Source organism: Oratosquilla oratoria, chromosome 9 (genome assembly GCF_046742065.1).
Source record: "Oratosquilla oratoria isolate Oo_2021 chromosome 9, ASM4674206v1, whole genome shotgun sequence".
Classification (NCBI taxonomy): domain Eukaryota; kingdom Metazoa; phylum Arthropoda; class Malacostraca; order Stomatopoda; family Squillidae; genus Oratosquilla; species Oratosquilla oratoria.
The window spans coordinates 55,053,049-55,079,407 of NC_134785.1; the positions used below are offsets into that span (position 1 = coordinate 55,053,049).

Below are 26,359 nucleotides of genomic sequence, written 5' to 3' on the forward strand. Positions count from 1 at the left end.
TGCCCAAGTACACACACACGGCAGACTGCTGGGTTGATGTACAATGATATTACATAATTTATGGGCAAGAACCTTCAATTGTCACAAATGAAAATAATCACAATACACTGATGGTCAACATTCCCTCTAAGTTGTGCGCATGTGCAGTCACATATGTTTTACAACTATAAATGTACGCACACAAGGTTTTCAAATGATATTAAAATCCATTCAATAAAGGAGTCCCACCCAAACACGAAGTTATAAATTCTCTAAAAATATGATAACTTGCCAACCGTCAAACCAAAAATTGTTTTTTTTTTTCTCTCCTAAATCTAGCGCTTCCATCGCGTATTAGTTTAAACAATAAGATTGACTCGCATGGATACGCACATACTCTTCATAGAAGGTAAATTTTGTACACAGACAAACTTCTGCGCACACTCAGAGCAAAAACATTATAGGGAACATTGGTGATGATAACAAGTCGTACTCATAGTACAATTATGTATCACAGTCTCATTCTTGTATGCTTTTTGCTGCTGACAGTGAGGGCAAGCTAGAAAACTCCCCTTTCGTTTTGTTTTGGCATCTACCTTGCTGCCGAAAACGTTGCCAACCTTTCTCAAGGGCGTTTATACAAATAGCTTCAATCAATATTTATATCAGTTTCCCAACCTTAATCCCATATTACCCTGGGGTTCCTATACGCTGAATACCCCACATAGGAGATTGCACATATTTTAAGCATTTTTTTTTTAAACATTAATGACAGCACGGGCCAAAGTCACGCAGCATTATCCCATGATAGGAGATAATAATAATAATAATAATAATAATAATAATAATAATAATTATAATAGTAATTATAAATGCTAAGCAATCTCAACTTCTACCATCAGTCCATCTTCCTTCTTTTTATCTCTACCATCTCTGTGGCTCCACCACTTTAGTGTGATATTTGTGATATTGTCCCCAACAACGGAAACGTTGGTCATCGCCAACACAACCTGACCTAAATCTGTTTGGCATTTGTTAGAACCCTTATAGATGCCAATTTCGTTCTAATATGGACAATAGGGTTCATTGAAATAATTTAACCGAGAAAACTTTATTCGTGTTCACTTACAAATAATGACAACCAAAGATATTTCAGAAAGTAATCAGTCTGTTCCTCTATCATGTTCAACGAACTATTTTCCCACACTGAAAAATGTTAACGACGAATTACTGAAAACAATAATACTGTTGTTTAAATAGACAAAAATAATTACGCTGTGATAGAAAACGTGCCATTTTTGTCGTTTGCATACGACTCAGTCTCCCCGGCTCGCTCCAAGAGTTAATGAACCAAACATATCTCAGCGAACTATTTTCCCACAGAATATTTTTAACGATGAATTACTGAAAACAATAATACTGTTGTTTAAATTGACAAAATAATTACGCTGTGATAGAAAACGTGCCATTTTTGTCGTTTGCATACGACTCGCTGTCCCCGGCTCGCTCCAAGAGGGGACCAAACATACAACGGTATCGAGTCAAAACGGCCCCGCATTCTAAGTACCAAAACGGCCCATTACAAAAATGGCCCCCGGTCTAATATAACGGTACTATACGAGGGATAGCTAATGTAACTATGTTAAAAAACACTTCATCAATACCTAGCTATTATTATTTTGTCATTCCATTCTTTATTCTCCATTGAGTCGGCTTTATAATCCTTAAAACTGTCGTACCTACTGTACCAGTACCAGTCTCCTGGGGATGTCTGGGATATCCTAATCAACATAGGTAGTCACAAAGGTGAGCCCGGACAAAGAACAACAACATTTATTAGCTAATTATCAACCAACGGCCCGGCAATTAATAATAGAGCGAGGCCGTTTTAACCACGCCACTGTAGGCGAGGCCGTTTTGACTTGCACGGGGCCGTTTTGGTAGCGGGGCCGTTTTGACAACAAACACGCCCGAGCTCTGACGACTGACTTATCAGTTGATTTATTATATATACATATATATATATATATCTATAAATATATATATATTTATATATATATATATATATATATATACATATATTTCTATATATATATATATATATATATTTATATATTTATATATATATATATATATATATATATATATATATGTATATATATATATATATATAACGATATTTCTTTTTTACAGCTCTTCTAGCAAAGAATTTCCTAAAAGTAATATCTACACACACACACACACACACACACACACACACACACACACACACACACATATATATATATATATATATATATATATATATCCTATGGAAAAAAGTAAAACTAATTCCCAAAATATTTGGGGCGTGAGGAATCAGTACTATTAATTTTGAAAGTCATTAAGGTTGCTATTATTTGTTGCCGACGAATTATTACTGAATTAATTTCCTCGGAAAAAAAATAAAGAATGAACCTCTTAACGTAACAGAGGGAGAGTTAAAACTGATCACCGTCCAAAAACTTCTGAATATCGTTAGAGAATTGTTTACTGCCGGCTGGCGCCATGATTATGGCCGACGTCTCTTCCCTTGTAATATTCACCTCAATTCCTTCGGTCCTGGATCAAATAGTAGATGCTTGGGTGGTCATGAGGACGAGACACCTCGAGTCTTACATTTCATCCCACCACTCCAGTTCGTTCGGCTGGACAGTTTGATTTTTTTTTTTTTTTTTTTTTTTTTTTAATGAAAGTGGCAGTTGCCGACAAGATTGACGAGTTAAACACCATGTGAGGACGGAGCCTTTATTTGTACGACGTTTCGCTTATTACAGCTTTTTCAAGTACAAGTTGAGTTACATATGCTTCTTCTTTTCTCTCCCCGTTCCCTCCTTTCCCCTTATTTAATCTCAAGCATATGTACCTCAATTTGTACTTGAAAAAGCTGTAATAAGCGAAACGTCGTACAAATAAAGGCTCAGTCCTCACATGGTGTTTAACTCGTCAATATTGTTTGTGTTGATAGTGGACGGTGACTACTGTGTTAGTTACCATATTCTCATCTTAATTTAACCTATCCTTTCAATTTTTTTCTGTCATACTTTCACCCCATTTCACATCTGCTCTCCTTTTTGCCTCCTTTATCTTATGCTTTACTTCTCTTTTCTTTGTACCTCTTATATGATTCTCTCGTCCTATTTTGCAACCAATCTGTGAATGCTGGTTTCTTCTCTACAACCTTCTTTGCTTCATTATCCCACCCCGCACCATCCTTCCTTCTATTTCCTTCCGTCCTTTTTGTTCCACACACCATCTTTGCAGACCTTGTCACTCCTTCCTTGAAGCACCGACATCCCTCCTCCACTCCTAGTTTTACTCTATCCTTCACTCCCTCCTGTTGTTCTTGTACTTCCTGTCTATTCTTGTACTCCTTTTCTTTCTCGTTTAAGCAGTTTAATCTATGCACCACCTCTCTACTTTCTGTCCTTTTCCTCTTTCTCCATATATCCTACACTCTCAACTTACCTTCCAACAGAAAATAATCTGATATTCCCCCACTCTCTCCCCTAAGAACATGTATATCCAAAACCCTTCCTACTCCTCTCCTGTTTACTACAATATAGTCCATTAATCAAAGCCCTATCTACCACCCTTCCATCCACCACCCTCTCCCATGTGTACTTATGCTTGACTTTCTTCCTAAACACTGTGTTTGCTATCATTAACTCTCTAGACACATTTCCACCATCATCTCTCCGCTACGACTTTTTCCTGGAACTCCACATTTCCCAACCACTCCATCTATAGGTCCGTCTCCCACCCTAGCACTAATATCTCCCAATACCACTACATTGATATTTCTCCCTAAACCCTTTATACACTCATTGAAATCTATTCAAAAAGCCTCCCTTTCCTCTACGCTCTTCTCACTACTAGGGCCCATATGCACTTACAAAAACCAACATCTCCTTTTCCAGTTTCACCTTCATCCACATTAACCCTGAAGAAACATCCTTCCACTTCACCACATGCTTACCTATCTCCTCACTTACTAGTATCACCCCTTCTCTCCCTCGTCCTCTCTTCACTCATGAGAACCTCCCAACTACACTCTCAAACTCAACCTCTCCCCTCCCTTTCAACTAAGTTTCACTCAGTGCCAACACATACATCTCTCTTCTCACAAACATACCGCCTACCTCTTCCCTTTTACTATCATCTGTATCACATCCACGCACATTACAAGACCCAAACCTTAGGACCATATAAAGTAATAATTGGTTGGTTTATTTCGGGGATCTCCTTTTTAAAACTAGGCATCTTACTGTCCATCTAGCACAATTATTTCTAGAATAACTGAAAAATCTAACCACATTCTACTTCGATCACTATATATATTTTTCCATGATTCTGAAAATTCACGATAGATAAGACAAATGATCAACTAAGGCAAGTTGATTACAGAGGAAAAACATGTACACAAGCGACATTATTGTCAATAACAACAAAAGAATATACCGCTAGTAATGACATTACTACAAAGCGAGTAGCAGCAGCAGCAGCCAAACTCAAATAAGAAGCATCGGTTAATAGGCACGGACATAAGTGGCAGCAGGGGGGTGCGTAATATATGGATGTGCGGCGATCGTACTCACGGTGGCGGGTGACACACGGGTGGCATGCGCAATTGTGGCTTGGGCGTCAGCGTCCAGGGCAGGGTTGGCGCCACTCACCATATAACTCACGCCCCCGTCCTGGATCATCACGGGCGTGAAGGGATGGCAATGGGCGCACAGAAGGTGGTGGTGGTGACGGTGGTGGTGGTGGTAGTGGTGGTGGTGGTCAAAGTGGTCGTGAAGATGATCATAGTGGCCAGAGTGAAGGTCGTTGTAGGGAAAGGTTATGGTAGTGGTAGGGATAGAATAAATGCGTTTGGTATGTATAGGGATGTCGAGAGTAGTCATGATTGACAATAATCACGAAGATAACATCATTGTCATAAGGTGCAATTTTAAGCAATGTGTGTGTGTGTGTGTGTGTGTGTGTGTGTGTGTGTGTGTGTGTGTGTTTGTGTGGTGTATTGGGAAAACGAAAAAAATAATTGTTAAAAAAATAATTTGTGCCGGTTGGGTGAGGGTGACAGATAAGCGTGGTCAAGGGGACAGTGTTGTCAGTCGTGTTGGTAATGAAAAAGATAGGCGTTACAACGTTGGAAAAGGCAACCAATGTAATATTTATGGAAATCGCAAAGGTGGTGTTGGAAAATCACACAAAAGTGCAACAAAATGTGGTGATCAAAAGTCATACAAGTAGAGAGGATGTGGGTGAGGTTGCAGTGGAACAAGTCAGTGTAAAAATAAACAAATAAAAAATAAATGAAATGAAAATAATGAAAACGTTAATGGTAATGATAATATAAATAGCAATAAAATTATAATGATGAAAATAATTATAATGCATCAGTAATGATAACGAAAATAATGATAATTATAATTATTTCGATAATAATAATACCGATAATATTAATAACGATAATAATTATAATAGTAAACATTTTTTTTTTATTAATCATAACAACAATAATGGTCATAGAAGAAATGAAAACAATAACAATAAAATTATAATTTTATACCCATAATAGTAAAAAAAAAAGAATGATAATAATAATAATAAAATTATTATCATTATAATAATAGTAGTAATGGTAATAATAATAATAATAATAATAATAATAATAACAATAATAATAATATTAATAATAATAATAACCAATGATAATAATAAGTGTAATAATAATGACAACATATCAATAACAATTATCATATCAAAGTGACAAAATAATAAAGAAATATTTAATTGTTGTAAGGATAAATGCGTCACGAGGACGACGCGTACAAACATCGGAAGTGACATTTCATAAAAAGTTACAGATGTTGAAAAGAACAAAAAGGAAAAAAAAGATAAGTTGGAGGGTTGGAAATAGCATGCGGGGTTGGGAGGACCGTGGGAGGACGGCAGGTAGGGGGGGCAAGTAGTTGCAGAGTGTTAGAGAGGACGAAGAGAGAGGAGGAGGAAGGTAAAATTGAGAAGGGAGGAGAAAAGGAGAGGAGGGGAAGTTCCGAAGAAAGGAATAGTTGCAGTAGCAGAGAGAAAAGGGAGAAGGGGAAGAGGGAAAGAAGAAAAACAAAAAAATGATTGGCGGGAATCGAGAGGGTAACGGACCAGAAAAGATGGCGGTTGGGGTAAGCGATACGAAGAATGTTGAAAACAAATAAACACACGAATAAAGAAACGTATCAACAAATGAGTAAATAAACGAATAAATAAATAAACCAATCCACAAAAATAATTGGATGACGTCGTATTGACGATTTTTTCAATGAAGACACGAAAAAGAAAGAAGTAATGAAGAGTGTGAGTTATGGTGTATATGAGTGTTATTCAAAAGTGCCCACACACACACCACAACAGTGCAGAACACGGTGACCGATGCAGTGGCAGCGTCAGCAGCAGCAGCAACACCATCACAACGGGAGGAAGTGGGAAAAGACAGTGAGTTAGTGAGTGCTGCAAACAGCAACATAACGGTATTCCTTAATGCTACACAACGGGGGTGAAGACAAACTAGTTTACTACAGGTACAAAAGAAATGGTTTCTCATGTATAATATACTGATTTACTGTATCTCTCTCTCTCTCTCTCTCGCACACACATACACACATATACATATATATATATATATATATATATATATATATATATATATATATATATATATACACATGTTGAGACATTGTGACATATTGAGAAAGGTGGAAAGGGAAAGCCACGGGTCTGGATCTAATTATTGAGTTTATTCCTGACCAGTTTCGCTCTTAGCTTCTTCGGGGGTAGCCAAGAGCGAAACCTGTCAGGAATAAATCTTGAGAACCAGATCCAGACCCGTGGCTTTTCCTTTCCACCTTTCTCATACATATATATATATATATATATATATATATATATATATATATATATATATATATTTATGTTATATATAATCTCTCTCATTATGCCTAAAAGATAGACACACATTTACCATAACATAATCTGTAAGGTGAAAAAAATTATATAAAAATCATGACATTGTTCAAATCTAAAATAATAGTCTGTCACTCGAAAGACATTTTCAAACTATTTCAATCCCTTCAGCGTAAACCACGCTTCGAATTCGTGTGACTACGCTGAAATAAAAATATTTTCTTATATATATATATATATATATATATATATATATATATATATATATATATATATATATATATATATATATAATGATTCCAGATCAGATTAATGGATCGTCAACGCCAGGCGAAGAGAACGTGAGGAATGGTATTAGGATCATCTAGTTCCTTCCTCACCATGCAGTCGGACCAAACCGCCGTGGTGAGGTAGATTCTGGATGTAGACTCCTAAAGGTGGTCCTGCGCTGGAACCTCGAGGCGGAGCACACATTCGTTTTAATTTTGTTTTTAGTGATAGAGCAGTCCGAAATAAACTTAATCAATATTCATGCGCTAGTTACCCTGGTCAACAAAGAATTTGTCCCAAAGAAAACAATAGCCGTATCTTATATGTTTTTGCATGCAAAATCCAAAAATGTAAAAAAACAAAAAAAAAAAAAAAAAAAAAAATCATCACCCACAGATTTGTGGTCCACGGTATGTTACGTTACGTATGTTACGTGGGATAGATTTCAATCAAGCAATTGGCAATAATGAGTTTGGCAACACTGCGTGAGATTGTTATACGTTTGGCAGTACTGTGTTTGAAGTGTTGGTGTGAGGTCGTGTGATGCGCATTTGTGGGGTAATAAGTTTGTGATACTATACAGTAGCGTCCCCACCATTCCCCTTCACAATGCCAAGAAACTGTATAAACCACACAAACTTTGCTTTATTCGCAGTGTACTGACATTCAAGTCACACAGACGGTGTTTCACGCCAATGATTAAAAAGTGTTATGAACGTTATTTTTGGTTGCAAAATGGGGGACCAGGATAAAACCTGGGTCCCTCATGTGTGTTGTGTAACCTTGTCAAATTTCTCACTGCATGGGCGAAAGGTTCACGCCATATGGCTTTTTGCTATCCCTATGGTTTAAAGAGAACCAAAAGATCATACTTCATATTGCTACTTCTGCATTACAAATATAAAAGGTATAACGTCAACACCCAAGCATATTGTAAAATATCCTTATTTATCATCTGCTATGAGACCAGTACCTCACAGTCAAGACTTTCCTGTACCTGACCCTCCAAAACAAATGAAACTAAGTGATACCTAGTGTAGGCCTTATGATACGGAGCTGCCTAGTGTAGGCCTTATGGTCTCTTGCAGTCTCCTTCATTCTTATATTCTTATAACGATGAGTTAAGTGAGGAGGTTGTGGAAAAAGAAACAGAACACATGGATTTTCAGCCAATCTGTTCTTCAAGTTAACTACATTTATTGAGTCTGAGAGATCAGGGATATGTGAATGATATTGTGCGGGATATAAACTTGTCAAAAAAAGCAATCTGGTCTTCGTCTTTTTTCTTTCTTTTAGCGACTTCTTCTCCAGAAGGTGAATTTGTTGGCCTACCACTCTTCTTATCCCTTTCAGTACGTTTCTTCTTCTCTCTCTTTTAGTTTTTGACCCGATCAACTGTTACTCATAAAGCGAGAGGACGAAAACAACAACAACAACAACAACACCGCCTCGCTTTACGTGTACGCGCTAATCGGATGAGAGAGAGAGGTACACAGGCCCCTCTCGCACGGATTACATAATTCAAAACGGGTTCAGTGCTTTTTTCATGTCTGGTTTGTCCGGCGGTTCCCAACCAAGAGTGATGGGGCCACCGGCCCGCGGTGCCCTCTAAAAGGGGGTTGACACGGTCTAACGGTTCGTCGAACGCGGTTCGACAGACACGTGTTTAAAGTGATGTGTGAACGGGGTATTTGGTTGTCGAACACGTTGGTTGAACCCCAAATACCCCGTTCACACGTTCACACATCACTTTGAACACGTGTCTGTCGAACCGCGTTCGACGAACCGTTAGACCGTGTAAACCCCCTCTAAGAGTGGTCCAGCCGTACAATGGGAACCAGCGGTAGTTAGTAGATGCCAAACAATTTCATTCAGTGTCGAAATGATCTTTGGGAGGTTAAGGAAAAGCATTGCAATGCCAAGATTATGAGGTATAGATAAAAATGAGGGAGAAAACGTTTCCTAACAAGACATCAACACGCTCCCGCACAAATAGAAACAATAATGATAATAACAACTTAAAGAATACAAATAATAATAATAATAATAATAATAATATTAATGATAATAATAATGACAATAATAAATAAATAAACATACATAAACTTAGAAAAATATATGAATAAACAAATCTTCAGGTGAACAAACTATCGGCGACATCATCAATAATCTCAAAACACCGTTCACGAGGATAACAAATACTTTCCGACTCCTCTCAAAATGTGAACATATAGGTCATGGACAAACTTTAAGCGTACCTGCCCATAGAAATTGGGGTCTGTGCAAGATAGTCGCCACAACTTTCTGTCCCTCGCCACTGTGGACTAAAACGGCTTGGTATAGTTGTACGGATATATATATATTTACCTATCTAACTAATGATTTCTACAATAAACAAAGGTTACAGGTTCGCTTGCTTTACCCCAGCAAAGACCAGAGACATATCGGGGAACAAATTAGAGAGAGGAGGACCAACTTTGCACGGACGTCCCGAGTCTTGGCCGGACCTCTGGCCGGTGGCAATAACAACACAGACGCCGAGCAGCACAAATCCATTAGCGGAAACCGTTGTTCCAAGTTCAACAAATCACTACGAAAAACTTGGTCTTCATGGCTTCAAGGGTACACCAAGTGGTCACTGAAAGAATTTTTGTGACAAGAAGATTCACTATAGAAATGGACTTTGCGAAACCAATGTCAGACCGACGGCTTTCAGCCCATGGGCTAAGCCAATCTGCTCTCTGGAAAATGTAATGCAGGCAAAAGTCGTGCTGGGTCACTACGCCTCAACGACCGAGATCCAACAGCAATCAATAAGACAAGCACCCTAGCAGCTGTGCCACCCCAGCTAGTCGATGGGAACCTTGACCAGAGATAACGAGAGGAGAATGGCATGCATGTCACGATAGAATTACGCAATGTAAGGGAGGGGAGGCGGGGACGGGATGTCAAGGAGAACCCATATATTATCTTGTGAAGTTCTGGCATTCGGTTAACAAATGTCAACAAATTAAACGCCAATCCACTACACTTGTGTAGCATAGGAAAAAAGACCAACACTTGTGTATCTTGAGTATTATTCCTACCATTCGCACAACACGTCCTCAGTGCAGCCACGACTGCAGATTTAGGTTAACTATTTGATTCATGAGACATGGGAAGGCTTCCACCCTAGCCTTGATTTTTAAGATCTGGCTATGTAGTGGAGTTTATGAGAGAGAGAGAGAGAGAGAAAACGTAAGTAGGACAAAGGTTCCCTTCTTTCAAGTTTACATCAGAAAAGTTTTCAAATGTTCAGGTTTACATAATAACCTAAAAACGGTCGATGTGGCAACACTACACACACACACACACACACACACACACACACACACAGTACACGACTTGGTGGCGGGGTTGGTAAAGTCTCAAACTGTCACTACGGTAGTCCGGGTTCGAATCCTGCCCAGGGCTGAAATTATTTCAGTATCACTACACTTCGAGTCGTTACTCCAACTCTCGTGGGCGGGGAGTTGGGTTTGTGTGTGCGTGTAAGGTCACAGCATTACCCCTAGATCAGTCATACGAGCTCTGAGCTCTCTTCCGGGAGGGAAATAGCTGTCGAGCACGAGTCCAACACGTGATCCAAAGACCAAGGTGAATCACACACAACATGGAACTAATAAGTATCATCGGCATCCACAATTCATAGAGGAATTGAAACTAACTGGAGCCCGGTCCTGACGGAGTGGGCAAACTCAATGTGGAGGACGTCTTCCCTCGGGTTCCTCACTTTACTGTGGTCACGGAGACAATTTCCCACCGCGTGCGCTAACCGTTGCCCACATATCAGAGAGAGAGAGAGAGAGAAGGGAAGAGAAAAAGAGAAGGGGTGGGAGAGCGAGAGAGACAGAGAACGAGGGAGAAAGTGTGTGTGTGTGTGTGTATGTGTGTGTGTCTGTTCGTTGAGGTGTCCCAAGATGAATAGCGAGCCTACAGGGGCTTATGGTCGAAGAAAGCATAAGTAGATTTGGAAGAACATCATCGCGTGAGGAACGAAGAGAGAGAATCTTAACCCTTTCGTTGTCTCAGCGACGGGTTTCTATTGACCAAATGAAATCCTCTAGCATTAACCAGAAGAAACGCAATAATCTCTATCAGCAAAAGGGGGTGTGAGGATGTCATGTTTACGTAAAGGGGGTGTGAGGATGTCATGGTTACGTAAAGGGGGTGTGAGGATGTCATGGTTACGTAAATTCATATGATATGGAAAGTACCTGAATAGAGCATGTGCACCAGTATAAAGGGGGTGTGAGGATGTCATGGTTACGTAAATTCATATGATATGGAAAGTACCTGAATAGAGCATGTGCACCAGTGTAAAGGGGGTGTGAGGATGTCATGGTTACGTAAATTCATATGATATGGAAAGTACCTGAATAGAGCATTTGTACCAGTATGAAGCTGCTTACACAATGGGCTGTCAGAAGAGTGTGGTCATGAGCACGGGCGTCGTTCCTTTTTTTCTTTTTCAAGCGAACTCCAGGCTCTCTTATCCATATCCGTGACAGCCCCTCCCTCTCCCCCCCACCCCGTCTCTCCCACCTCCCATACCGGGTAGCCTTTCATTCTATCGTTCATCGGATAATTTCATTATTAAATCTCCGTGGCACCCCGAGCCGGTAGTGAAGCTGTTATAATCTATATCGATTAACTCTTAAGGGCCATTTACACGGTCTAACAGTTTGACAAACCCGATTTGTCAGACAAGTGTTTGAAGTGATGTTTGACCGTGTGAATGGGGTATTTGGTCGTCAAACACGTTTGTCGAACGTGTTTTACAACCAAATACCCTATTCACACGGTCAAACATCACTTCAAACACTTGTTTGACAAACCGGGTTTGTCAAACTGTTAGACCGTGTAAATGGTCCTTTACAATGAGTTACAGTGATAAAACATACCGGCAGAGGAAATCTCGGGACGAACGAGATCATGAAGTAATGATAACGATGTGGTTTGACGTCACAACTTGTCGGGAGGCTAGGACGGTTTTCCTTACGGAGGACTTTGTGACGAGGAATCTAATGAACTTCGCCGGTGGCAGGGTTCAAACCGCCATCCCCTCTACCTCCGCCGCAAATAACGACGCCCTAACCCGCTCGGTCATGAACAAATAAATGAAGAAACTAACAAATAAATTAATAAAATCTTAGGTGCTTATCCAAGTGAATTTCAAAACTTCGAACTGTATTACCCTCAAGCGCCTTGCGCCATTCACCGACGACGCGGCTGGCGAAAGTATTTCTGCCGACTTTTAGGTTAAATCTGTCTTGACAGCCTAAGGCCATTATTTCTCGTCTGAATAATAATTAGTGTGAAAATATCTTACTTTTTTATTTGGAGGGAAGACCACATCCACACTCGCTCATTAACCAACGGATGTGCGATGCCGTGCGATCTCCCAAGTTACAAAGTTCCTAGCGACCACAGAAGCGATGGGCCCGAACGACAGAACCCAATTAACCCTTTCGTTACGGAGGTGGGGGGGGGTCCTCCATTGAATAAAATCACCTGGTGGCGATTAAATAAAACGTTTTAAGTCGTCGAACAGATCGAAAGGGATCCAGGAAAGTTGACACTAGGATACGAAGCCGATCCACTACCACTATACCCCCAATAAGTACAATTCTCCTGTTGTGTATGTGTCAGAGAAACGTTCATTCTTGAATTCTTAAAATTACACCGACTTGAATTCCAAGAGCAACTCCGACAAAGACAAAATCCTGCCTGAAACCTGAGCACCCTCACCTGGACGAACAGTGAAAGAAACGAATTCAGATCATCCTCCTTATACGGGTTGCACAGACTACCATGACAGTTTACGATAATATTCTACGACTCTTTTAAGGGTTTATATATTCAAATACACATTTGTGAAGCATGGCAGAGCCCACCGACCAGCAATTTTCCCGTTCACACCGTTCTGACTCCCTTACGTTCTCCCCTATCCAGCATGTCAACAGTGTGGAATAATATGGTACATTATTCAAAAAGAACCCACTGTATTGGATAAGAAGAAATGAAATAGATGATATCCATATATTTCGATCACGGACTGTGATCCTCTTCAGTGGAATACGTATTCCACTGAAGAGGATCACAGTCCGTGATCGAAATATATGGATATCATCTATTTCATTTCTTCTTATCCAACACAGTGGGTTATTGTTGAATTTTACGAATGTGTTACGACATTACTTTGTAGTTATGGTACATTATACATAAATCCCAGGTACATCCTAGGGATTTACAGACCGCATGTTCCATAACTATCAGCGTTCTATTATATTTTTCACTATGTAACCCCTACACCGGAATCTCTGGTATGGAAATTAAATTTCTAATTCAATGCAGACGTTTATGTGCATCTAGTAGCACAAGTGGCCACGCTCGAATAAGCTTGCTTATGAACTGCCTCGGCCAGGATTGGTGCTTAACCCTTTAAACTCCGATGACAAGATGTCTTGTCATTTGGTCAAATTAAAAAAAAAATCATAAAACACCAAAATGTTTGATCAAACACCAGAAAAATATGACGTCAATCCTCGCGCGGTCAAGCCGCATCAGATGATATTCGGATGTACGGGCCGGCGCGAGGCCTACCATATACGGTTTTTCGTACCTACACCACAAGCGGCTGACATGAGTTGAAAGGGTTAAGTTGTTTGCGTTTAACTTGCATTTTCCGGGTATTCGCCGTTGTTATGCTCCGAAACCGCAGGTGTCCAGTGACTGTCTAGACGAGCGTTTAATTAGGTCTTGTTCACACTAGCGGTTCGAACAACGCGGAAACCGCGGCGGTACCACTTAGTCAAGGAAAAACAGTGTGGTTGTACGTGAACGCCTCTATTGATTTACACTGTAACTGAAACGCCGCGACTGAAATCACTAGTATGAACAGGGCCTAAAGCGGCCCATACAATCAATTATATTGCGCAATTTCATTGTCAATACTCTGAATTGACAATTAAATTGACCGTGTATGGCCGATGTATCGCCCATACACGGTCAATTTAATTGTCAATTCAGAGTATGCAATATAGCTTAAGAGACGCCTGTGTTTTCCTGTTACTTGCATCCTGTCAGAATGCTTCAACAGACATATATATATCAAGAGGTGCAATGCCAACGTTACAGAAGCCGGAGCTATCGAGGTAGTATAAAAAAAAAAAAAAAAAAAAAAAAAAAAAAAAAAAAAAAAAAAAAAAAAAAAAAAAAAAAAAAAAAAAAAAAAAAAAAAAAAAAAAAAAAAAAAACGAGAAAGTGCTTATTATTTTTTTTGTTTTCAGGGGTGACGAGCTGCATCAGCATTGCACCCCTCATACATCTCCGAATTGTTGCACTGCTGCCTCTGAGCGGGGCCGTGTGGCAGGGAACACGGACTACTCATCCACGAGAGGCTAAAAAGGGTTGGGACAACGAACAAATTTGGATCCATGTAGGGAGGGCGTTTGATATAAATGGGCCACATCTTTAGAAGAGAAGAAAAGGCCTTCTGGGATATGCATATATTTATTACCGAGTTGAATGGATTAATTACCTTCAACGCATCAATCCACAACCTTTGATACCTAAATAGAATAGTCTGAGGTCGGATTGGACTAATTTGTGTTACCGAGTTAAAAGGATGGACAATATGGCTCCATGAAATAACCTTTAACAACAAACTTAAGAGAGAGAGAGAGAGAGAGAGAGAGAGAGAGAGAGAGAGAGAGAGAGAGAGAGAGAGAGAGAGAGAGAGAGAGAGAGAGAGAGAGAGAGAGGGGGGGGGGGAAGGAAGGAGACTCCTATATGACTAGGTACGTTACCTATGCGTTACTGTTCCGAGATCAAAGTCAGGGAGCTATCGAGGCCCCTGATTCTAACAAAGCTAATTTCAGGTAACCGATGATCATGCAAACACAAGCGCGCGCTCACGCACTGACAAAAAGCATACACACACATGAACGCGCACACACTCAAGCCCACACACACACACACACACACACACACACACACACACACACACACACACACACACACACACACACACACAGATGGACGAATTATAGAATTAACACTTATCTTTGACGTCAGATATGGCATAAAGAACAATGCCCTATGTGTTCAGACAGGCAGATAAGTGATAGTGATCGACAACCAACCTTCGTAGGATCAACCGTAACCCTACGTGGCTATAATATGGGATTTGGGATGTATCTTTCCTTATTAAGTGATGGTTTTGTCAATCTCTCATTGGCTGCTGCCAGGCTGGTCTTGGAAGGAAGAGTGGGTCAAAGCAGCGAGGTCCGTCCAGAGACGTTCGGCAGGATGATCTATAGTTGGAGTATAAATACCTCGTACTGTTGATTTGCGTTTGTCTGTCACTCTGAAGAACTTCCTGATCCAAACCGCGTTTTCCTACCACCTCTCTCCACACACACACACACACACACACACACACACACACACACACACACACACACACACACACACACACATATATATATATATATATATATATATATATTATATGCAAAGTAGACCACTTGGAAAAAAAGAAACTAACGAAGCAGAGCGCTTTCGTATCTTCAGTGCAAAAAGTATACATTACTTTTTGCGCTCTGCTTCATTAGTTTATTTTTCCAAGTGGTCTACTTTGCATAAGTGAACACACGTACCCGTGTTCTTGTTACCATATATATATATATATATATATATATATATATATATATATATATATATATATATATATATATATATATACGTTGCCCCGGCTCAAACGTAATCGGTTATGACCACCGAGTGGGCCAATAAGTCACTCAGGGAAGAAATGTCGTGGTGTTGTCTAGGGATCGTTAATGTGAGACATTGTGGGATAAGGTGTGGTTGCATCTAGGGTAATTTTATTCTGTGGTCACCCCTATTCTATGTTGATACTATTGTAATGCTGGGTGGTGTCCTGAGCGCAAATGTGCCGGTGTAGTTCTTACTTCCCTAGAGAGGGATTTTTCTGCGAGGTTTATGCCTGGAGGTTGTTGGTAAAATATTGAGTTTGGTGGTTTACCGTGAAGGGGTTGTTTAGTGTACTATGAGTGAGTGAGCTTTTGTGTGGATATATTGTGTGGGACTGGTGGTATTACTTTAATATTTATCCGGTAGTGCTTGTTAAATACAGTGTGATACATGAGCGGAGTTGGGGACACTAGCATAGAACTATATGCCTATCATTTTCATATGATATTCAACGGGAAGGTCAATAGTTTCTTTGTGCAGGTGTCCTATTGTGGTCGTTTTGGTGCCTTTCAATGTTTTATGTTGTATAGTTCTACTGATTGTTTGGAACCATGCTGTGGAAGCGTAGTCGTGGATGGTTTTTATGAACTGCTTGAATATAGTTGAGTTCCTTTCTCTATTCCGAGGAGATTGATTTTAGTAGGTTTATTTTCTTGTTGATTCTTACAATCAGATCTTTGACGTGTTGGGCTGAAGGTCATACGAGCATCAAAAGTAAAGCCAACAATTTTAGGATTCTTATCCAATGGAAGGGCTTGGCCGTTCAATTTCACTGTATTTTTTCCCGTTGTTGTCTAGATTGAACAATATTACTGATGATTTGTAGGGTGAGGCTGTCTTCTATTTCTGACCCATTGCTCTACTTTATGTAGGCTTGGGTGTTCTTCAGGTCCTGTACATGCCTAAGAGCCGCGCCGGGACAAAGTTCTAAGTGACGTGAAAGGGACGTCGGAGGTAGCGACAATAACACTGGGGAGAATGTGTCAACATGACAAAAAAAAAAAAAAAAGAAAAAAAAGAAAGAAAAAAAAAATATATATATATATATATATATATATACATATATATATATATATATTGTCATGTTGACACACACACATATATATATGTATAGATAGACAAAATAAAAATCATTAATAAAAATAAATAATATAAAATAATTTCAATAACAGATAAATAATTATAGTTGAACAATTGAACCCTAACACTTTATGACAGGTTCAAATTCCCAGAAACCTTTATTACGTCAACGATCTCAACACAATAATCCCAGTCCTTACTGTCTCAGAAGCCGCAGGTGATTGCCACATTACTCAACATGACACCTGACACGCGCAGCCAGGGAGGAGGGGAACGTGGGGGAGGAGGATGAGGATGATGATGATGAGATGAAGAGGTTACTGCATTACCCATTACTATGTCTAACAACCTGACGACGACCAGAGATCCAGTGCCGTCGTCATGGCAACCGAGCTACTTACTGTTGTCACCCACAAATCTTTCACCCGAGACTTTAAATGCCCCCCTCCCCTCCTCCCACGAACGCCATCTTGGTGGTGCACCTTCTCTTAGCCTCTCAGACTTGTGGATAGTTGAACCCTGACACTACCCAAGGCATCACACGAATAAAATCCTCTGGCGGCAGGACGGCTTAAGGGAAGGTGACACTCTAGGGTAGCGTTTCTCAACCAGGGTTCCTCGGAACCCTAAGGTTCCGCAAAAGGTCCCTAAGGGTTGGCTAGTTAGTTAGAGGGCGGGATAGATAAGATGGGGGAGAGGGAGGGAGGGAGGGGGGATTTGGGGGGGTTTTAGTGGAAGGAAAGAATGAAATGGAAGGAAGTAAGAGTTATGATAGATGTGGGACAGACACACTTGCTTGGTTAGTTTATAGTCTTTTGGACTTTTTACTTCTTCCCCTAAGGGTTCCGCGAGAACAAGTGAGAGAATCTAATGCACTTTTGATTCTTTGATCTAATTTCATATACGTCATATGACTAAACACGCACGACATATTCTTGGTTATTGTAATAATGTAATTTAGACATCATCCTATCTAACCTATTATTACGATGAAAACTAAAACGAGAAAGATATGGTATATGTGTTTGTTTGTTTTTTGCGCAGGGGTTCCTTGAGACATGCAATTTATTTTAAAAGTTACGCAAGGGTAAAAAGGTCGAGAGACGCTGATATAGGGATTAATGGGCAACTAAATTGAACCGAATCTTCTCCGAGGTCCCGACCAATCGAGATTCCGATCAACTCGTGGTCCGCACCGCATCTCCATATACACACGCACCAACACGTGCAGCCCGAAGTAGCGCAGCCGCGCTTCAGGCAGGAAAAGCTTTCACTGATACAAACTGTTGCTTTATCCCTTCAGCTAGGGAAGTGTGTGTGTGTGTGTGTGTGTGTGTGTGTGTGTGTGTGTGTGTGTGTGTGTGTGTGTGTGTGTGTGTGTGTGTGTGTGTGTGTGTGTGTGTGTGTGTGTGTGTGTGCCCACGCGTGTGATTCAACATGGTTTTAATTCCCATGTTGGACTCGAGATCGACAGCTACTATCCTTTTGGATAGACACAAATCCAATTCCCTACCTAAGTGAGTGACGTATTGACTTGTGCTGTGCTGTGCTGTGCTGCTTCTCCAGTCCTGGGCAGAAACCGAACTCAGGTCAAGTCAGTGCCACTACACCAACAAGCCAGTGTGTGTGTGTGTGTGTGTGTGTGTGTGTGTGTGTGTTTATTCATTCGTGGGTAAGTTCAGTACGTGGTCAGGACTCGAACCTACACTGGTGCAATGTATGGTTCACACCATAGCCCACTGCGCCACGGAGAGTGTGTGTGTGTGTTATTCACCATGGTCTTGGATCACGTCTTAGACTCGTGATCGATAGCTATTTTCCTCCCGGAAGAGAGCCTAGAGTTCATACATGACCGATCTATGGGTAATGTTGTGACCTTTTATGTACACACACACACAACTCCCCGCCCAAGAGATTTGAAGTAACGACTCGCAGTGCAGCGATACTTAAATTATTTTAGCCTGGTCGGGATTCGAACCCGGACCGCCGGAGTGGCGGCCGAGAACTCTACCACTGCGCCATGCAAGTGTGTGTATGTGTGTGTGTGTGTGTGTGTGTGTGTGTGTGTGTGTGTGTGTGTGTGTGCGCGCGCGTGCACGTTGTCTTGGATCACGTTAGACTCGTGATCGACAAATACTGTAATACCCTCCCAGATGAGAGATCATAGTTCATAATTATATGGCCCAACCTATGGGTAAATTTGTGACCTTACACACACACACACACACACACACACACACACACACACACACACACACACACACACACACACACACACACACACACACACTGCCATGTCCTTAGCGTGAATAGAATCCTGTGGTTGTGCTGTGTCACGCGCTAGCGTGAATAAAGTCTCCTGTTTGTATTTTTAAGGCACACGTTGCAAGAATATGATGTATTGTGTGTTATCATTAATGTTGTTGTTGTCACTTGTGGAAAGAAATTTTGTATATCTTTATTTCATAATATGTATGTTTGTATGAGAGAAATTCGCTAGTAACAGCGACATCAATCCGATAATTTTTATGACAGTCGCATGCAGGATTCAAACCCACTGCTATCGGCCACCCGTAAGATCACCTTCACAGAGCCTCAGCCCACTACACCAAGTGTCTGTTGTTGTAGTGGGCTAAGGCTCTGTGAAGGTGACCTTACGGGTGGCCGATAGCAGTGGGTTCGAATCCTGCATGCGACTGTCATAAAAATTATCGGATGTATGTGTGTATTGAAAAGTGTATGTTATAACATAAACCATTGCGCAATGCCTGTTGGGGCGCGCTGCGAGTACGTTCTGTCAGATGACGCCAAGCTCAGAAAACGTTACATAATTTGGCGCGGAAATTTGTTCTTCTTTCCCATTGGTTAGAAATAGCTGAACTGCCTATTTTACGTACGTTTCGACATCCAGGAAACGTAATTACCATTACCCGGGCTATATAAGGCTGAGAAGAGAGGACCCGATTAGCGACGACAGTGAAACAGAGACCAGAAATTTCGCCTGGCTGAGACGCGCCCGCTGTTCATCAATTCCTACATAGAATTCCTCTACCCGTTGTTTAGACATAAACAGTCCTTTGGACACTCTTCGGGTGCATTTACCAATCTTCAATATATGGAAGCCCGTGTATGGAATCTTCCAGTGAAGTTACAAGTCTTCTCCATCTGAATTGTATCGGATATCATCTTAACGACTGCCAGAAAGCTAAGTATGTCTTTCTGGCCTCTCTGTTTGTGCCAGTTACAAATCTACAAACTAGTCTATCTCCGAAGTGTCTTCCTCCGGATTACTAGAACTTCATACGTCTGGCAATCGAATTCTTTCCAGTCTGTTTCTACATGGAATTTTTTTTTTCTAACCTGATATCTCTGTTTTCCCAAAATTGAGTCTTCCTTCCCTGTTTGATCACTTCCTTCTCTATATTATCTCATCTGCAAACTGAAATTCACCTGTTACATGGCCTCTCCTTCCCACGGGGTAAAAACATTTCAAAGAGTCAATGATGTTTGACCTCTCCGGACACCCACGAGTGACCCTATCATCTTTTGATCTTATCCTTATCCTAGCCTCGCTTGCATGCATATTATTGAGATAAACTCTTTCATTTCTCAATTCTCATTTCCCGTTGTAAGTTGATCAAATTCTGCATTCTGAGCTAGGTTTGTAGTTTTTTTTTTTCTTGTTCAAGATTTCGTTTTACATCATGAAACTTTGACACATGGGACAGAAGTAAAATCTTCAACAATTTAAACTCGTTTTCAAATTCAATAACCGTCTTTGTAACCCTGGGGTCCATCCTTTCCTTTTAATTTGGCCTCAGACTCATCCTGGTCGATTTCCCCATGAGATTACATACATCAATGGCTAAAAACTCTACATGTCCCCTTGTATTCCTCTTATCCCAATTTGGTAAGTCATCTTTATCAAAGACTTCTACGCCTTTCATGATTCTATAGATGGTTAGCATTTCACCTCTTTCTCTTCTTTGTTCCAGAGTCAGTAATTCCAGTTTCGGCAATCTTTCCTCATATGACAGTTTTGAAAGTGTTGAGGCTTGTATGTGCGTACAAACGTATGTATGTATATGTGTGCATATTTGCGGCAGCGTACGTGTATACCTAATTTTAGTATGTAACCATCACGGTGAACACTTCTTAATGTCTCCCTTCAACACCAAACGATCATATTCATTTAATTTTTGTGTATATATTTTTATTGCGACATTTTTCCTTTCTCTTATGAATAAAATAAAGAATATTTCACTGTACAATCCCTGAAAGAACGTGTCTACTCTCTTAAATGTAAAAAAAAATTAATAAAACCAAAGACTTAAGAACCTAAGCACCAATGTTATAGTATGCGTGGCAATGTAAACATTGTGACTGACTAATGATACCCATTTTCTTTTCACGAATACTAACACACGTCTGCACTGGACAAAGAAGTGTTCATTCCAAGTGTGTTTTGAGTGGGCCAGACTGCGGCAATTTCTCGGTGCATTTCGATTGCATTTTGAAACCTTCGTCTCCCTTCCACGCGTTCTTAGGCTGGCAATATGGTAGCTAACTTCCCAACAAAATCTACAGATACACAGGAATGAACAACCCTCGAGTGGTTCTGTCTTATATTCTCCGGTTATCATACCTGTGTGTGTGTGTGTGTTTGTAAGGTTGCATTACCCATGGCTCTGACAGGAAGATCTATGAGCTCTCATCCTCGATAATAACTGCCGATGACGAATATCAAGCACGTGTATCAGACACAAACGCGTGCACAAACATACACACACACAAGGAAGTGTACAGACACAAACGCACAGGCGTATACACGCACACACACGCGCTCATAGGCATATGCGCACATAAACATAGAATCAATAACAATGAAATAAAAAATACACATGAAGGGTAGGTACTACTACGATACCATTTCACAATGCCAAGGAGCGTTTTGAATATTCTAGATTTCATTCACCGTATGTAGAAATGGAACTGAATTATCAATAAATGAAAGACGGATAGATTAAATCCTGTAAGCTGACACTAAATACACGCAGAGTACATTCTATTGTAGGGGTCGACGCGCCGCCTCATGTGAGGTGCATTATGGGTAGGTGACGTTGTGTCGTCGTCCGAACAACTGGCAAGTCACGAGTGCGAAGGTGTATACAATTTTTTATAAGAAAAAGAAGAGTGAGGAGGAAAAAGAAGGAGGACAAAAGAGGACCAGAGGAGGCATAAAAGAATGGAAAATGAGGAACGTGAGGGTGAAGAAGAAATAAGAGAAATAGGAAATGAGAAGAGGTGTACCAGGAGGAGGAGGGGGAGGAAGAGAAAAAGAAGAGAAGTTGTAGAAGTAGTCGTTGAAGAAAATGTAGATGAAGAAAAGAGGAAAGAAGAAGCAGTCGTACTACTAGAAGAATAGAAGAAGAAGAAGAAGAAGAAGAAAATAATAAGAGGTAGAAGAAGGAAAAGAATGATAAGTAGTAGTTGAAGAAGGTGGAGAAGAATGAGAGTAAGAGGAATGAAATGTAGCAGTAGTAGCAGTAGCAGTAGTTGACGAGAATGAAGCGGAAGAAGAATAGTGGTATTTGCAGAAAATGAAGAGCAAGAAGTAGGCGAAGTAAAGAAATATGAAGGAGGAAAAGGGAGAGGAGGAATAGTTGAAGAGAGATAAAATGTAGTAGCGGTAGAAATTGAGGAAGAAATTGAAGAACAACATAAAAAAGAAGAAAAGGAGGAAGTAAAAGTAGCGGTACTAGTGTAGAAGTAGCCAAATTCGCAAAGACTCCACAGGCGACATATGCCGCATTTATACAAGGTGTCAAACACAAGTGGAACTACATCTTAAGGACTGTACCGAACATCACTAAATTATTAAGCCCTCTTGAAGACACAATCGGAAATTATCTAATTCCGGGCATCGTCACAGGACGGATTCCAAACGACCAGGGAAGGAAAATATTCGAACTCCAACCAAGAATGGGAGGGAAGGGAAAACCAAATCCTTTCCCAACATGAAACATAAATCTTGAAAACCTCGCGGGCGTACATTTTTTTTTTCTTTATGCGTTAGTTGTAAAACATGTGCACACAGCTTAGAATAGTAGTCCCTAACCTTTTGTAGATTGAGGGTTTCATCTGTTATTATAAACACAGCGGAGGGCGCCTTTCCCCAGAGAGAAGTATATATATATATATTTATATATATATATATATATATATATATATATATATATATGTATATATATATATATATATATATGTTGAGACATTCTGACAGGTTGACGTAAGCGGAGTAGGAAACACAGGAGTCTTAGTCTTGAGTTTATTCCTTACTAGTTTCGCAGGTATGCTTAAAAAAAAAAAAAGCATACCTGCGAAACTAGTCAGGAATAAACTCAAGACTAAGACTCCTGTGTTCCCTACTCCGCTTACGTCATATGTATATATATATATATATATATATATATATATACATATATATATACTTATATAGAAATGTTAAAATGAAGGACGCTTCACAGTTTTCTGGTTGTCCCTTGCGGGCGCCATAATAGGGTTCTAAGGGCGCCATGGCGCTCGCGAGCTACAGGTTGGGGACCAATGGCTTAGAAGAAACATTGCCCCTGACCTTAAGGAATGATGTAATTACACTAGCCTTCTTTTATTCTGTTCCCCTGAATTTCTACTTTGCCACTTGTAGGACTATTTCTGATCACCCTGTGGTGAAGGGAAAGAATTCTGCTACCGTGTTTCTCATGCGGATCGTAAATAGCGATACGAAAAGTCACGGCAACTAGTCGTCTGTGAAGAGAACTCCAACCAAAAGCCTAGTTGTTGGGTCATTAAATAAGCACGATTGTACTACGGATGGAAGTAAAAGGGAAGGGATTGGCGGTATGTTTGTGAGAGGGATGATGGTTATGTTAGCGTTAAATGAAATTAAGTTGAAAGGAAGGGGTTGAGTTTGAGTTTGGGAGTGTGGTGGGGAGGTTGTTGCTGTTGTTGTTGTCGTTCCCTCGACTGTCTGTCCGAGCAGTCCCGTCTCCCCCAAGGAATGCCACGGCCGGAACTGGGTTTTCCCACATATCCTTTATAGAGTGTATGTTGTGTTGTTTGCGTGCGTGAGTGTGTATAGTGCAGTCTTCCATTATATCTTGAATAGTACATGGTCCTGGTGCGGCAGCGTCTTCGTCATGGGACCACCCCGAACCCCAAGAGTTGAGTGCCAAACTGTATAGGATGCGAGGATTAACTACTAATGGTAGGGCGGATTTGCGAGAAGTTTTGGTCAAAATAAAAGGATTTTTTTTCATGGGTCTGGAGAAGGGATGACGTCACAGGGTCAACTGGAAGGCATTACGGGATACACTGCAGGTACTAATCGAGGTCTCAATTGCCCAAAACCCATATTTGGTCACCAGTCTCTCCTCCTAATCAGCTTTCCACTTGTCCACCTTTCCTCAAGTGTTGAACAAAATCTATTTGTTCAGCCAAAAGCCAAAATGATATAAGTGAGACACTTGACACCACTTTAGATTTTTTTTTTTTTTTTTTTTATATATAAGAAAGACTCCTCCTCTTTGTTATCGAAGGGGCTGCCCCAACTGAGGTTGAATTATTCTGCTGCCAATACGGTGTCATACTACCGAACAAAATCACCTGCCGTCGACCATAATAAAAACAAACAACTGACTCTCCTGAAATTACATATCATCTATCATCGTTCCCTGATACTGAGAAAATAAAAATAAAACACGAACTATGACGTCATAACTGTGAAATGGATTTCCCTGTGGCAAAATACGACAAAATCAGAGGTATAGAGTCGCTGTCCCCTTGCAAAAACAAAGATTTCTACACGAACTATAACGTCATAACTGTGAAATGGATTTTCCTGTGGCAAAATACGATAAAATCAGAGATATAGAGTCGCTGTCCCCTTGCAAAAACAAAGATTTCTACACGAACTATGACGTCATAACTGTGAAATGGATTTTCCTGTGGCAAAATACGATAAAATCAGAGATATAGAGTCGCTGTCCCCTTGCAAAAACAAAGCTTTCTTTCCCGCCGGGTCCCTTCTCAGTACTGCACTTCACCGTGATTTTCCAGCCATGTTCCGACATTGTGGATGACCATGCATTCCATCTATCATGTTGACTTTTGGCAATGTGTTAAACAAGACTGGGTAAGATTAGGTTATATTAAGGTTAGGTTAGGTTAGGTTAGGATTGGGTTAAGGTTAGGTTAGATCAGGTTAGGTTAGGTTAGATTAAGGTTAGGTTACGTTAGGTTAAGGTTAGGTCAGGTTAGATTAGTTTCGTGCTGTGGTTACTTGGTCAGGGGAACCGTTAAGAGAGAAGAAGAAGAAAAAATCTATTCTTCCCTAATAGAGACTGTTACTTCTTCCCTGTTATGAATTCGTCTTACGGCGCGATTTAATTTTCATGTTACAGAAAAAGGAAGGCCCATTCATAACGAAGAGCTAGGTTGGAATGGAACTTTCTGGGGGAATATGGATTACATTTTGTTCATCGCATCCGGTTTGTGGACACGTGAACCGGAAGGCAGAAACGACGAAAGAAGCGCGACATGACGTCATCGTTTACGTGACGTCGTATCTGACAAATCTTCCGTGCGGTGAATTAATAATCATCTTTATTCTTTGTATATCTTTAAATATTTCTCTCTGGCTAACGACATGCTGGGAAACGACCGTCTCCAACAGTGGTCCATAGGGTTGGTGTCCACGGCTAGCGACGAAAAGAAACACTTCACATACGAACTCAGTTGCCTAGGCAACCGGGAATAAACACGTGAGCACAGGCACTTCGTTGTTAGAGAAAGGGAGGGGAGGGAGGGAGGAGGAGGAGGAAGGTTGAGGAGAATTGGAGTGAGGCGGTGGGGGGGGGGAGCCTCATTAATACTACTGCAAGCACAAACACTGCAGAACCTTCTTTCATCGTAGCAACAGACAACCAACCCCCTTTTACATGTCTTAACAAATTTCGTTTTGACTTTGCAAGGGCAGGAAGGCGAGAGGGAAAGACAAGATATTTGGCTTTCTGAATGTGGGAGGAAGTTCCCTTCAGCTGAATAAAACAGTGTGGCGGTGGTACCCAGAAAAATCGTGCATCGTTGTCCCTAATACATATACTGTTGAAAGCTCCTTCAGAGTTCTCTCAAGGCTGCTGCCAGGCAATCT

The 26,359-nt window shown here is 40.6% G+C and overlaps 1 protein-coding gene across 9 annotated transcripts in view; it reads right to left on the minus strand.

Moving 5' to 3' along the window:
* The window catches only part of LOC143028423 (DNA-binding protein RFX2-like), a 362,309-nt gene that overhangs the window by 39,502 nt on the left and 296,448 nt on the right, over positions 1 to 26,359 (minus strand). For 8 of the 9 annotated variants that reach the window (XM_076190478.1, XM_076190483.1, XM_076190477.1 and 5 more), the window contains one exon: positions 4,617 to 4,715. The exons of the other annotated variant lie outside the window; for it this stretch is intronic. In XM_076190478.1, coding sequence (XP_076046593.1) covers positions 4,617 to 4,715 — 99 coding nt within the window. The remainder of the gene's footprint in view (positions 1 to 4,616; positions 4,716 to 26,359) is intronic. 9 annotated transcript variants of the gene reach the window in all.